Source organism: Cnephaeus nilssonii (assembly GCF_951640355.1).
Source record: "Cnephaeus nilssonii genome assembly, chromosome: 19".
Classification (NCBI taxonomy): Eukaryota; Metazoa; Chordata; class Mammalia; order Chiroptera; family Vespertilionidae; genus Cnephaeus; species Cnephaeus nilssonii.
Window position 1 is genome coordinate 16036061 of NC_137090.1, and position 15859 is coordinate 16051919.

General features: G+C 43.0%; 1 protein-coding gene across 1 annotated transcript in view; it reads left to right on the forward strand.

Annotated features, from left to right (window-relative positions):
• Window positions 1-246: 246 nt before the first annotated feature.
• The window catches only part of DNAJC7 (DnaJ heat shock protein family (Hsp40) member C7), a 30836-nt gene continuing 15223 nt past the window's right edge, over window positions 247-15859 (forward strand). The window contains exons 1-2 of the mRNA XM_079798268.1: window positions 247-372; window positions 14958-15046. Of these exons, the coding sequence (XP_079654394.1) occupies window positions 296-372; window positions 14958-15046 (166 nt within the window). The 5' untranslated portion in view covers window positions 247-295. The remainder of the gene's footprint in view (window positions 373-14957; window positions 15047-15859) is intronic.

Here is a 15859-nt window from a genome sequence, read left to right on the forward strand (position 1 = left end):
AGACTGAGGAAAGCCAAGGTCTACAGAGACGACATCCTCCTGTACCCCCTTCCGATCTACGGTTAAAGTGGCGCCCCCCACGCACAGGAACCGTCCCTGGGGCCCCGCCCCGGCGCGGAGACCGCCGTGGACCTCCGGGGGCGGGAGGCCGCTCTGGCCCCAAGCGGAGCCTCTCGCTGGTAGACGGGCCCGAGGGAGCCTCTCTGGGCACAGCGCCGCTGCGCGACTCGATGCTCCGACCGGAAGTGCTCTTCACCGCCGGCCTCCCACCCGGCTCTCTGGTCTAGGCGGTAAGATGGCGGCTACCGCGGAGTGCGATGTGGTAATGGCGGCGACCGAGCCCGAGCTGCCCGACGAAGAAGGAGCGAAGAGGTAACCGGATAATGGTGCAGTGGAAGGGGCGAGCTTCAGCTCTGTGGCTGTGGGTAACCCGTCCCTGCCATGATGTAGCTCCTAGCTGTTGAGGCGATGCCCCGCCCTCCGTGGACCCCCCCCCCCCCCCCCATGCTCGCGATCCAGTCCGGATGGACCCCCTGAAGGGGCGCTCTCGGAGGTCGGACCTCCCCTCCGGCTTCCGCCTGGCTGGGGAGTTGAGGCATCGGTCGTTTTCCAGCCGAGGGGAAGGTCGTCCCTACCGTGGAGACTTGGCCTCTGAGGGAATTGGAGGTCTGTTGCGGGGTGGGGGAGGCGGCGCGGCGACCATGACCCCCGCCTTAACTCCTGTGCATTGTTGTCAATCAGCACTTTGCATCTCCAAAGCCCGTGCTCTCCTCCTCCTCTTCTCCCTTAATTACACCCCAGCGGGTACTGGTCTGGGTCCGAGGTGATGGTGTGTCTTCACTATCGGCCTGATCGCCCCCTCCCCACAGTTACCCCAGAAGTAGAAAATGATAGAAGAGGAAGAGTGAGGGGCTTGTTTCATGCTCTACACGTCAGACGTCCCCCCTCCCGAGTAATACCCTCATTCTTCCCGGGACGATTATTCCTTCTTAAGCAGCAAGGGAGAGGGCAGCTGCTTGGGCGCTGTTGACACTGCTGGGCAGCTGCAGTGGCTCGAGATGGCCAGGCCGGACTAGCCAAGGGAGCTGCTGAGTGAGTGTTTTTCGAGAACACTCTGGATTCTGGCTACAGCGAAGGCAGGTGGTTGGAAGTGGGGTTGGAACACAGTTGTGGGCGCTCACGCTCCTAATCCTGAAGCAAAAATAACGAAAAGGTTCTGGAGCCCCTCCCCCCTTTTTTTTATTAAATATATTTTATTGATTTTAGAGAGGAAGGGCAAGGGAGAGAAAGAGAGAGAAACATCAATGATAAGAGAGAATCATTGATTGGCTGCCTCCTGCACGCCCCTTACTGGGGATGGAGCCCGCAACCCAGGCATGTACCCTCCGCTGGAATCAAACCTGGGCCACTTTAGTCCGCAGGCCGACGCTCCTATCCATTGAGCCAAACCAGCTAGGGCTGGAGCCCTTTTCTTAACCAGCTGCAGATTAATTGATTACAGTCCTCTCAGTCTCCTTCCCACATATTTCCTACCTTTATACCAAGCCTGTTCATGTCTTCCGTCTGGGTGATTTGAGGTGGTGAGGTAGGGTTTGTGCATGAGATCTGAAATCAGGGTTCTGAGATATTTTTACTGTTTACGTTAGGAACATAAGAGAGAGTGAGTGAGGCGGAATGAGTAGATATCAAAAAATAAGGTGTTCCAAGTGCCGGACCTGTTGGGAGCTGAGGCTTGACCAAGCATAGTAGGTCCCTGGGCTATCAGAGAACTCAGGATACCAGCGTCTGGTGTCCTCAGGTTGGCAGCAAAATGGCACCCAGAATGTTACTGGCGATTGGACCTTGGCTCAGCACCCTTGGTACTTGAGTTCTGGCCAAGAAAGAATTCAGAGCTAAGACTCAGATACAAGCAGAAGTCTATTTTAGAAAGTCAGAGAGGTAGGACAAGTGAGCCGGCTGAGCTGCATGGGCTCAGGGAACAGATTACAGAGGCTAACGAAGCGCCCTTGGAGCTTAGAAAGGAGAGAAGCGAGGAAAACACCTGGGGAAGGAGGTAGGTACAGGGGAAGCCTCGCCATAGAGACTGCTGCTCTGGGTCCTCCTCTGGAGGGTATTTAGTTGGAGGTCTTGGGAGGATCCCAATAGAATGTTCATCAGCTTTCCAGGAGTGTCTGTTCAGGGCTGTAGTCTTTGCTGATTGGTTGGCATCAGGGATCATTAGTCAATGCAGCTGGTCCTAACGTCAGCGCAATAACAATGTTATTGGCGATTGGACCTCGGTTCAGCAACCTCGTTACTTGAGTCTCTAGTTACGTGGCTTTGTTTGTCTGGTTTTGCTGCTATCCTGGGCCTGGAGCTGAAACACAGGTGAGGCCTGTATGTATTTGATGTGGATCAGGACCTCATTGTCCTGGAGGTTTAATGTGTAAGGGCTATCCTCTGGCCCGCTTACTCATTCCCCCTCTAAGGGGGTCTAACCCACACGACTAGCAACATGCTAGGGGAGGAAAGGTCACGGGAGGGTCTGAACCACCTGACCTGCGACATGCTAGGTGAGAGGTTACCCTGGGGGCAAGGTCCTTGTTTTCCCAGTTTTGCCCAATGCTGGGGCTTTCCACTCTAGTGGCCCATCATCGCTGTGCTGCTCATGTCTGACTGCCTACCACACTTAGGAGTTTTCACATCGGTCCTAGTTCTTTCCAGATATTTAGAATTAAACATCATTTGCATCATTAAGGGACTCTAAGTTGAGAAATACAACTACCCCAACACAGCTTAAATTAATTGTAAGGATTAACTTCTGTGAAAAGAGTTCTTTGGTTCGTTGTGATATAAATAGGGTCTTGGGCTGTATGTAATTTAAATTCATTCTATTCAGTGTAAATACCTGATGTAGGGACTATCCCTAATTTGGGTTCCTTTTCAAAGCTCCCCTATCTAAATCAAAGTCTTTTCCTTAAAAAATTACAGCCTTAAGAGGATGTTCTATCATAAAATTATAATAAATAAACTGAAGATATTTAAGAAGATATATTAAGAAACATAAAACTGGTGATGCTGTAATGTGACTACATTACCCCAAAACATGGTATTTGGTAGCAGCATAACAAAATAAGGAAGGGTGTTGACTTAATGTTAACTGCCTTATTTCATGAAATTTAAGATGTCATTGGTTATAAACACACAAAACAATATACAGATGATGTATTACAGAATTGTACACCTGAAACCTATATAATTTTATTAACCAATGTTGCCCTATTAAGTTCAGTACAAATTAAAATAAATGTTTTTTAAAAGATGCCATTAGTTGTAAAATGCACAATTATTTCATCTACCACTAAAAAAAAAACAACTAAATTTAACCATAAAAACTGAATTCTTACCAAATAGACTTATATGCTAGACATATTTATATAGATTTATTTTAAATATAATAAAGCTTAGATGTTTATTATGTACCACCAAGGTGAACAAATCACCTTGGTGGTACATAGTGAAATAAACAAAAATATCACAGGTTTTCTGCCTTCCTTAGAAGGTTTACGTAAACATTGGGATCTGTTAGTAAGAAAAAGACTTGTTTATGTATGGTTTTCCAATACTTGGTTATGTATGCTGAAAATGGAGTGGGAATTTAGAAGTTTTGGAGAAAGGTTATTTACATTTTTCATATATCTTGGAATCCTCCCATGAGGTCATAGCAGAGAGCACGGATAGGAACATCCCTTATAGTGTCCTTTACTATCTGGCTTGGTTTGTCATTTGGCCAAGTTCACGTCTCTGGTTACAGTCTTACTACCGGTTCACTTGGGGACACGTGAGTTGATGGGTCTCTTGGGTTTTTGTGAAGTCCAGCAAGGAGTCCTTCCTTGCATCTTATCTTGGCTTAGGGGCATCCTGCTGCTGCTGCTAAATTGTTACAGTCCCACAGGAGGCAAATGAGCGGAGCTTCCAAGACTCTGGGCTTCATGGTAACAGCACTTTAAATGGCTGTGTTTTATTTCCTCAGCTTTAGTGCATCAGAGGAAAGAAATGGACTTTATTTTTTTGCCTGTCACTCTAACGAAGTTCTTTGAGCCCATAGCAGCTGAGAGGCTAAAATAAAAGATGCATAAGTTGGCACTCCAAAATAGATCAGCTTCAGTACATGAAGATTATTTTTCTTTGCCTACCAGAACAGATAAAGCAACTTGGAAGACAAAGGGCTAAATTTCATAGGTTTTACATTATAGCTGTCCTGGGAAGTTGCTGATGGCTTTATCTAATTTATGAATACTTATCTTGATCGAAGGCTCTGGTCACATTTCCTGGGCTGGGGAGCAGCTTGGGCTCCAGAAGTCTTTATTATGGTAAAATCAAAGGAGTTCACATTGTTCATTAATAGAAGAGACAATGAGGTTTAAAATAACCAATGGAAGCCATAGACTGAAGAGCAGTGATATTACCTGACTCCTTTGAGCTGATGACCTTAACTCTTCTGTATCTTTTCCTCATGGATGCAAACAAGAAGTTATTTTTAGACCCTTTCTTAGTACCTAAGTATTGTAAACTGTGGATTTTGCTTTTTATTTTTTCGTCTATATGTCTGTACTAGAGGCCCCGTGCATGAAATCTGTGCACTGAGGTGGTTGGGGGGTTTCCTCAGTTCAGCCTGCACCCTCTTGCAGTCTGGGACCTCTCGCTCCTTATCGCCCGCCTGCAGCAGGGACGGGAGAGGCTCCCACCACCGCCCCTGCGCCGGGAGCCGGGCTTCTGGCTGAGTGTGGCTCTCTCTGTGGGAGTGCACTGACCACCAGGGGGCAGCTCCTGCATTGGTGGTCAGTGCACATCATAGCTACTGTCGTTTTGCCAGTCATTCCACCCTTTGGTCGATTTGCATATTAGGGTTTACTATATAGGATGGGATAGGATAGGATTGGATTGTTGGTGGGAAGCACTAAACCCTGAGTCCATATCCCAGGATTTGCTGCTGTTGCTGTTTACTATGGCTCCTTGGGACATTTTGGAATTCATAGCCTTCACTGAATTTTTCCCCTTGTTCCTCACCCTGCTTTCAATTCTTAGTCACTTGTCCCCCTAAACTTTCTCTTGAAGTTCTAGGGCAGACAGCTAGACATTTCAGTAAGCCTGCAAGTTAAATGGGAATTTATTCTTTGACCTTGAACCCAAATCAGTAAGAAACATTGCTCTCAGCTTTCATTTTTGTTTTGGGGTCAAAGGTGAAAAAATGGGAGATGGGACAAATTGTAACCAGACAATCCATAGGTCCGTGCTGCCTGTCACTACTTGAACCAATGAAGCAGAGACAGGGTTGAATCATATGAGCGTTTATTCCAATACTGCTGGCAGTGTGGGAGAGCAGCAGGTCATCCACAAAAAATCTGTCCTGCCTCTCCCCATAAACCAGCTGCTTATATTGAGTAGGACAAAGATTACCTAGGGAAGTAGGCTAAAGGGTGTGCCGAATGGGCAGTTTTAACAGGTAATGCAGGCTGGAGATTTGCAAAGGCCTGCAGGTATGCAAAGACTGGAGTCTTCAAAGGGCTGGCGGCTCTGGCTTCTGCCAAAAGGTTGTTAATCTTTCCATGATAATGGGCAGCTCCCTGATGGGGAGGATGGGCTACATTTCCGGGTGAGCTTCCAGGTCCCCCAGGTCGGCATGCAACTCCCAGCCAGGTTAGAATGTGCCTTCTTTAATCAGAATAAAGCAATCACGGTTAACAGAGCATGATTAATATTTCTTACAATTATAGCTGGTCCCCAATATTTCATTTCTGCCCCTATCAAAATGAGCCATGGTTAAAGAAGGGTTAAACCTAAGAATACAGAATCCTGAATACCAATAAATTAATTGAACCCTAATATTTAACAAGTGGCAAAATTGTTAATCATAACTGGAACAAAGGTAAAGTACAGAGGAAGGAAAGGTCTCTGTTCCTTGCTGCTCTGATTCGGAACCACGTATTAACCAGAGCCGGGTACATTGAGCTACAAACTCTTCAAATGTCTCCCATCTCGAACAATTAATTCCGTTCTTGACCAAGTTGTTCACTTAAAAATTTTCCAAAAATCTTTGCATAATATTTCAGTTCTGGACCTGACAGCCCTTTTCTGCTGATACACCAGTTTGACGAAAAGGCTCTCAGGCCACAAACAAAGGAGAGAATGTAGTCAGTTTACCTCTAAATCTGGCATTGTTAACATCTCAGGAAATTGCTGTGAATATATGTGTGGTGTTGTGTGTTTTTTTTTTTCTTTCTTTCTTTTGTTGCTGGAGAAATGGATGATTAGCACAATTTTAAAACATAAAGAAGCCATCAAAAGTGCTAATGTTGCTAAGAGTGTGAAAGCAACAACAATCACAGGCAATTGAAGAGGTAGAAAAACTGTTGTTGATTTGGATAAAGGAAAAGCATTAGCCAGCCACCACATTTTGGAGGTAGTGATATGTGAAAAAGGGAAGATGCTGCACCCCTGTGATTCATTTAAGGGGCTGGTTGGTTAAATTTAAGAAAAGAATTGTTTGTTTATAGATTAAACAGGATTAAACAGTACACTAGGCATGTACTGTATGTAAGAAAGGTTAAAACAATCATTTGGGGGTCTGGAACGAATTAATTCAGTTTACATTATTTTTAATGGGAAAAAATGATTCAGTTTTTGAACAAATCGCTTCTCGAACAGCCTTCTGGAACAAATTAAGTTCGAGAACTGAGATTTTAATAAAATGTTGGGCCAGTAAGTGACAGTTGCTCTTGTGTCTAGTCCATTCCCAACGACCAGAACTCTGATTGGCTTAAAGCCCAGCCGTATGTACATTCCAGCCAATCAGGAATTAGTTGAGCCATTGAAGCTAGTATTCTAAGTTTTAAAAAGCTGACTGAGTACTGGGCACTTGCCTTTGCTTTCTTTTTCTAGGATTTTAGAAGATTGGAGAACAGTGGTCAGCGGCTGCCTAGGTGCCTTGGGGTCTGATGCAGAGTCCCTCTGAGAGCCCATTTCTCTCTTACTCCACTAATGTTTGGTCCCCTTTCTCCAGTGCTGAGTGATGTGGAAGTTACTTAGAGGTCGTTCCAGGTATTCTTTTAAACTGAATTTCAGCAGTAAGGGCAGGAATCGGAGTGTACGTTATCCCAGTAGTCTATTCATTTTATTGGATTAACAATTTTTTTCTCCCCCCACCAGATCAAAATGGCAGTTCCTCAGTTTTATTCCACCATTGGTCGGGGTATGAGTGATTTGAAAATGGTAATATGAAGAGGCATATTTGACTTTTTTCTTTTTTTTTTTTTTTACTGCCACACGGAATATTTGACTTTTAAAGTCTGATTCTGAGACCTAATATTCTTTTGGCATATAACTTCCGTTTATGTGGGGAGTCCAGACTGTCTGATTAGCAAAGTGGTAACGCTTCTGATTCTAATATTAAACTTTGCGGGGGTTCGGGGTGGAGAGAGTGAGGCAAACAGGACCCTTTCTTCTTTTTGGAATATCTGTCTTAAGACAGTTTGCTCTTAGACAGTCAACCACCTGTTGAACTAAGGAACCTAGAGAACTTTGGAAGCAAAATACTAGTTGACAATCCAGATTCCCCACATTGGTTCTCATACCCCCCCACCCACCCCCCCAAAAAAAACCTTCAGAAAGCAGCCTTTCCTTAGTACCTCAGTTCTAGATTTTTTTAAATGTATTTTTATTGATTTCAAAGAGAAGGGAAAGAGAGAGAAACATCAATGATGAGAGAGAATCACTAATTGGTTGCATCCTGCATACCACCTGGTGATCAAGCCTACAACCTGAGCATGTACCCTGACCTCCTGGTTCATAGGTCAGAGTTCAGCCTCTGAGCCATGCTGGCCAGGCAGTTCTAGTTTTTTGCTGTCCTCATGAGTTGGGAAATGTCACAGAATTGGGAACCAAGCAGTAAAAAATGGTGGGTTTGGCATATGTTATGAAAACAAGCCTCTGGCTAATTCTTAAAAGCCAGTGACTTGTGTCCTGAGAATGGCTTCCTGGAAGCTTGTTCCTCAGAAGCAGCTTTATGGTTCCGTGTCCTTTTCCCAGTGGGAAGTGAAGGTTAGGTAGGTTCCACAGGTCGTGATTCCTCCCTATTAAGGAACTAGCATAATTCACAGTTCAGCTGTTTTCTATGAGACTATCCTTCGGCCTGCACTGATGGCATCTTTGTCCAGATTGATTGATTGGTTGCTCGATTTTTCCCCCCATTGAAAGAGCCAGAGCCAACTCCATCCAGCATGTTGCCTGGTGTCTTCCCTACTTGAACAGTAGAGAGTGCTACTGCCTTGTGTAGACTGTATTTGCGACGCTTGGTCTCTGCCTCTCTTGAAGCTTCCCCCTGATATCTAGACAGAACAGTTTGAACTGGTATGTTTATAAATTTTGTTCATCATCATCTTCTTCCTTCTTTTGGTTGGGGGGTAGGGCAGGTGTTTTAAAGTAAAAACAGATCTGTCTTTTATAGGAAATTGAGTAAAGGAAGCTGGGTAGCCCACCTTAAACAACTGGTTGCGGTTGGAGAAAGCCCAACTGCTGTTTTCTCTGAACTGGAATGAAGCCTTTATTGGCATTCAGTGTGCAGTACCTTGCATTAAGTCATGTATGGCTCCCACCTATCAGTGTGAAACTCAGATTGTCAAATCACCCCTAGATTAGATGATAAGAAAGAGAATAATATGTATTTGATAAGACAAAATCAAACCTAGCCAGTTTGGCTCAGTGGCTAGAGTGTTGGCCTGCGGACTGAAAGGTCCCGGGTTCAATTCCAGTCAAGGGCATATGCTAGATTGCGGGGCCTATCCCCAGTAGGGGACATGCAGGAGGCAGCCAAGCCAATCAATGATTCTCTCTCATCATTGATGTTTCTATCTCTCCCTCTTCCTTCCTCTCTAAAATCAATCCTCCTATATAATAAAAGGCTAATATGCAAATCGACCAAATGGCAGAATGACTGATTGCTCTGACACGCACTGATGACCAGGGGGCATACACTCAACACAGAAGCTACCCCCTGGTAGTCAGTGTGCTCCCACAGGGGGAGTGCCACTCAGCCAGAAGCCCTGAGCTGGGGAGTGGGCCTAAGCCATCAGTTGGACATCCCCCGAGAGCTCCCAGACAGTGAGAGGGCACAGGCCAGGCTGAGGGATACACACCCGCACCCACACCAGTGCACGAAATTCGTGCACTGGGCCTCTAGTAAAAATATATTATTAAAAAAAAAAGACAAAATCAAAGTTAGGCTCCTGGTCTCCTTTTACTTTACTCTCTCATGAAGGTCAGAGAGATTACAACATTTAACAGGCCCTGTGACCAGCCTTTGGGGACAAGAGGTTTCAAGCTGTGGGAAGGAGGAAGGAATTTCTACTCTGACACTGGCCACGATCCCATGAATTCTGAAGGGTGGAGGACATTTCTAGATCAGCAGGCAACTAGTAAATCTGACAATAAAAGAAATGGGTGCAACAATAATAGAATAAGGATGACATTTTGGAAGTAGTAAATATAGTAGGAATGCACATAATAGAATAAGGGTGACATTTTGGAAGTAGTAAATATAGTAGGAATGCATAAATATTGTCTCACTGGCAGTATAAAGTATTATTCTTAATAGCCTGAGGGTAAGAAAAGGGAAGATATCTTTTTCTGACGTTCTTCCTGCCAATAAAATAGTCTTCAAAATCAAAGGTCCCTAAACACTCCCCTGTGCTAACAAAATAAATCATTTTGTCCTGAGTTTAGCAAAGCTAGATTTTTTTTTTCTAAGAAAATGAAAAGGAAAAAAAAAATCTTATTTTAGCTGTTGCATCTGTTTTGAATTAAACAATTATTAATGCCATCATTGAAAGAGCTAAACTTTATTAAAAAGACATAATTCTAGCCAAATACTTTAAATAAATAAAAGCAGTGTGGTGTGTTTTTGTCATAGAAAAATCTATTCAGCATTTCCCAAGTTAAGAATGTTGCAGAATCATGAAACCATGCTGGTCTTTATTGTTCGTGCACTGAGGTAGAATAAATACATCTTAAAATGATACTGTACGAAGGGTGAAGCATCTCATCCCTATTTTAATAATCTACAAATGTATCTGAAGCAATTCCAGAGTGAACCTAGCCATGTTTTAAAAACTACCACCCAATGAATCCCGAATTAGTGAAAGCTGATTACATTTTCTAAATACCCCTTTAATTGCTAAAAGATAGACTAGTTAGCCTAAGGCAAAGATCTTACCTAAGTGCACAACTTGGAAGTATTTAGAGAGAAATGGAAATTTGTTAAGGACATCTACTTTGGGGCACATTGCAATGTCAACTGTGGTGCTTTAAATGTGTTTTTAATTTAGCTGAGCTGCAAATGGGCAAAGTTGGCCGGTAATCATAAGCCCAAATTGTCTGTTTTGATCATATGATGCTGAGCCCTGCTAAGACCTGTGTGAAATGATTCCCTTGGCAGTGTTTGTTGGATTGGTTAGCATCTGTGATGAATGAGTGCTCAGTGGGGAGAGAGAGAATGTACCTGCATGATCAGTGGATACACGGATTTTTAACGCACATGTGGTATAGAAGCGCAGGTTTTCAGGGCTGCACTTTTCCAGTTGATAAGGTTATTTCTGAAAAGAGATACATTTTAGAGTAGCAAAGCAAACCAAGAATGGAATGTATTCTCCTTATCTATATCCGTCTGAGGGAAGGCTGACCCCAGCCCTTCAGCAGTGAACCTGTTATGGGAGACATCCCATCATATGTCCAAAGAGGACAGAGTTTTTGAAAACCTTTTTTCAGTAGCTGTTTTCATAAGAATTTGTTGCCGGCTATTAAAGTGAAAGAATTGATTTGGTGAAGGGGAGGTAAAGTCATTTCCAGCATCTCTTGGAAAATCAGAGAGATGAAGCTTATTCTGCTTAGAGTTGACCCAAGGATTGGGTAGGGAACTGGAGAAATTTGTTTTAATCTAAAAATCTCGAAACCAGCAAGATCTGGAGGAAAAATATATAGGACTCTAGGAGTTAGGAAACCTGTGCAGTCACCTTGGGTGCCTCAGTTGTTCTTCCTGTGTTGGGAGACACATGATATTATCATCATAACCACTTCAGAAGGCCATTTCAAAGATCTTCATTAGAACTCCTTTGAAAATCTGAAAAAGTACTAGAGATAGAGCACAGCTGTTATGGCCAAGTCTATATTTTTCTGGGGTATTATATTTCAGGGTTTAGTCTGAGTTTTATTTTGTGGACATAAAGATAATCTGTAGTTTAATGTAGTCCCTTTTGGAGTCCTTTCCTTTTTTTAGATTGTCCTGGTAAATGCAGTTAATCCTAATTCTTCCTTTCTCGGTACGGATGTGTTTTAGTAGGTATGTGTTGTATCTCGCTTGCTTATCAAATGAATTGACCTTGGCAGTGAGTGGAGTGACAGATGTCACCTCCAGATTGCCCTCAATTCCAGTGTTAACCAGCTCTTCTCCTTCTTTTCCAGTCCCACACCTTTGACATCTCATCCTTCAGTCCCTTTGCTGTAAGGGCGACTTGAACAAGTTCAACCCCTTCTCAGACTCCCAGGGCAGGATTTGAATGGATTTGACCCTGGAATTGTTCCTGATGCAGCCTTGTTCAGTTCTTGCTGCTGCCATGCTGGATTCCAAAGATCCACTCTTGCCTTGGCTGGTCTCGCAGGGTCAGGACCATTGGTTAAAGCTTGTCACGTATTTTGTGGGGAGGATCGAAACGGAGAGGTACTCCACTTTGGGCATTAGACCTGGAGGCAAAAAATAAGCATTCAGTCTAAAAGCAGCACCAAGTGCCCATTGTTTAGGCAGCTGTTAATCAACCATGTTTCTATGAAAATAAGTCCTTTTCATGAGGCAGTTGTGTGGGAATAGCTAATTCTGGCCTGATGCTGTGCCGTGTGAGGTTAAAAACATGGTAACTTGTCACAACACAATTCTTCTTGTTCTTTCTGCTGTGGGCTGACTCTACATTACTCGCTTTGTTTGCTCTAGAATGGAATCTACTCACCATTTACTAAAATGAAATGCATTTCTTGGGGGAGGCAAAGTCCAGTTCACTAGGTCTCGCATCTTAAAGGAGCCCTGCTCTCTCTATGACTAATTGTTAGAATGTCATTTTGCTTATTTAAATGCAGGTTGCAGTTCTGGAGTTGGGTTTTTTATGTTGGGCTGTTTTTTTGTCTTAGTTTAAAGAAATTCATGTTCATTGCCCATGTCTTGTTCCTGGAAGTACAGATTAACTTTTAATCTTAGGCAATAGGTAGAGGTGAACATTAGAGAGAAAGCATAGCATGGTACAGAGTGGAATCTGACAGGTGTGAGTTGACAGCCTCACCTTGGGCCAATTTTCCCCCTCTAAACCTTATTTCCTCCTTTGAAAAATGGAAATAATGTATGAAAAGTACCTGGCCTCAATGATTATTACTAATCTTCCACCGAAATCACCCTTTGCATTGTTACTAGAAGCCCTCGCTAAACTCACTGGCCTCCGTGGGATTAGTGTTTCATGAAAGGCCACCTTGCAGTAGCTCTACAGATTGTTTCACCTTTGACTGGCAAGCTTTATACTGCTGACATGTCTATCCAAGTGCTTAGATGCCTTTGATTTTCCTCAAGAATTTGTGTATTCTTAGCCACTAGCCAGCTGAAGAAATGGCTAGATCTCTTTGGGCATGATTTTGGACCTGATATTTCCTTTGAATTTACTACTCCATTTCTTCACAGGAATTTGACTCAACTTCTGAAATCCAGTGTAGGGGAAGCCGTTTCTTCAGCTCTCGTGGCATGTCTGCTCTGAAAGGATAGGCTCCTCATGGTTTTTATATAGTGCCTGGTTCACTGAGAGTTACAGGGTGGTGCCCACCATGAGGAAAGATTGCCATTGTCCCACAGTCTTGTAGTTGGGGGATCCTTCTTGAGGCCTTTCAACAGCACATGGCTTCTTTATACATTGTGACAGTTGATACAAAAAAGAATTGTTCAAAACAGATTTATATCCATCACAATTCAATTATTTTTAGCATTTTAGATCATTTCCATTATCCTTTCTTCTAGCACCCTTTTTATAGTTGTAGGGCTTGCCAGGACAGTCATGGAGAAGAATGGAAAGGGAGATCACCTCAGTAAGAGGACAGCTTTGCCAGTTTGTAGTTTAAAATACATACATAAATAAATCACAAATCTCCCCAATGCCAGTATTCATCGAGTCAAGCTGTAAACTCCCATACCATCACAGGGTTAAGAACTACGTACTTTTGTTCTCACTTCAGGCAACCCTTAAACTCAGTTTGTTTTTACATATGTGGAGGATAAAAGAAACAAAGACTCTTATAACAAAAATGCTCAAATTTTTAGTAATGTTGTGGTAATCATTTTGGCAAAGAAGACTCTTATAACAAAAATGCTCAAATTTTTAGTAATGTTGTGGTAATCATTTTGGCAAAGAATTATCTTTGTCATTCAAGTTGGTCAGTGGAATGATTTTGGGTATCTTTGATAGAGGTTACTAGTTTGTTCCTTTAAAATGGGTGGGGAACATCTGGCCCACAGGCCATATAAGGCCCTCGAAATCATTTGGTCTGGCCCTGCCAAGGCATTAGGGGTGAGTTGATTAAATGTTTGACCAAATATAGCAGGCTAATTTTTTTTTCAGACTTTTAATATGTTTTTATTGATTTCAAAGAGGAAGGGAAAGGGAGAGAGAGATAGAAACATCAGTAATGAGAGAGAATCATTGATTGGCTGCTTCCTACACACCCCCAGTGCGGGGATTGAGCCTGCAACCCAGGCATGTACCCTTGACCAGAGGCCAGTCCGCAGGCCAGTGCTCTAACCACTGAGCAAAACCAGCTAGGGCTATAGCAGGCTAATTTTTTAAAAATATATATTGATTTCAGAGAGGAAGGGGAAGAGAGATAGAAACATCAATGATGAGTGAGAATCATTGATCGGCTGCCTTCTGCACACACTCTACTAGGGATCGAGCCCATAACTTGGGCATGTACCCTGACTGGGAATCAAACCATGACCTCCTGGTTCATAGGTCTGATGCTCAACCATTGGGCCACCTGCGGGCAGGCTAATTTTTAAATTGATAACGTTTGTATGGCCCGAGGATGAAGTTACAAAGCTTGTCTAATGGCACAACTTCAAAAAAAATGTATGTTGGGATTAGGGCAGAAATTCTGATATTACCCAATTGGTGGTTATACAAGGTATTACAGGGATAGTAGAGGGGACAGAAAGTACCCACATGTATGTGATGGGCAGAGGGAACACTGGTGGATGGGTTTTTAGAGCATGGCATTGCAGCCTATATCTCATATGTCCCTGTCATCCAAGTTCTTGGTCTTTGCTGTCACTCTGTTTTCTGTCTTAAACACCAATATGCTGTGCTTTTAACCCCTTTGCCTTCTGTTTTTGGTCTGCTTGTTCTTCCAGTGACAAATGCAAGAGATTAAATCGTTAAAACTCGAAGGATATGACCCACTTTACATTGAGAAATGAGTTGCCCTGAATGAAATTATCTGTAGCTCATTTTTTGTAAGTTCGCTAAAGTGGCAGCAGTTGTGACACAGTGGAAAGGAAGTAAATATATAAAGATTTAGTTTCTGTGTCTAAATTTGCCTGTCATAAGGACAGTGACTTTGGGTGGGAGTAGTGAGACAAGGCAGGTGACATGAGAGAGGTTTTCTTAGTTTAAATATATCTAAGTGACAAAAAATAACATCTGAAGACCATGGATTCCTTCATTTGCACCTCCTTTTGATCCACCAGCCAATCGAACACATCTGTAAATTCCTTCCAGTGTCACACTAACTTTCAGCTCAATGTGCCAGGCGGGGGCTCTGGACCAAAGATTGCTCCATGAGATTAAAGAGGTGATTGATTGCCTAGGTATAGAGAGTAACATGATTCTCTGTCTCCTTTTCAGGGAAGCAGAGTCTTTCAAGGAACAAGGAAATGCGTACTATGCCAAGAAAGATTACAATGAAGCTTATAACTATTATACAAAAGCCATAGGTGAGATGGACCTCGTGCTTATGCTGGAAAATAATTTGCTAAATACTGTTATAAATAGTTCCTCTCTAAGAAGTAGCATATCTTCAAGCTTAATGGCCACACAGGGGAATTACTTTTTTTTTTTTTAATATGTTTTTATTGATTTTTAGAGGGGGAGGGAGAGGGATAGAGAGATAGAAACATCAATGAGAGAGAAACATCAATTGGCTGCCTCCTGCACGCCCTCTACTGGGGATCAAGCCCGCAACCTGGGCATGTGCCCTGACCAGGAATTGAACCGGAGGCCTCTTGGTTCTTGGGTTGATGCTCAACCACTGACCCACACTGGCCAGGCAGAAATTACTTTTTCTAACTTAAGTGGGTGGTAGTTCTTCCGGCAAATTAAAAGCAACTCCAGAAATTCTAAATCTTAGGGTAAAAAGATGCCCACCTACTAAATGCATTTCAGTCATTGCCTTTTTGAACATTGTTAGGTCTTAGTTATCTCAATCCTCAATTTGTCAACATATTTTAATCCCATGCTAGCATTTTTCTCACCTTCAGCTAAACAAATGCAAATTCATTTTCATATCTAATTATATAAAACACAGTCCAGTAAGAAGATAAATATACTGACCCCTATTCCAAAAGATCATTAATGCACTTTAAAGCTAAGTTTAATGCTGTGTTTTATTTTTAAATTGCACCATTGCTGCTATCCATTTGCACGGGTAGTCAAAAATTTGAAGGTGGCTTTATTTTTAAAGAGTGTCATCATTCCTACTATAGTTTGATATAGTTCTGAGGGAGATGGCCCTTGAGTTTTTGGAGCAA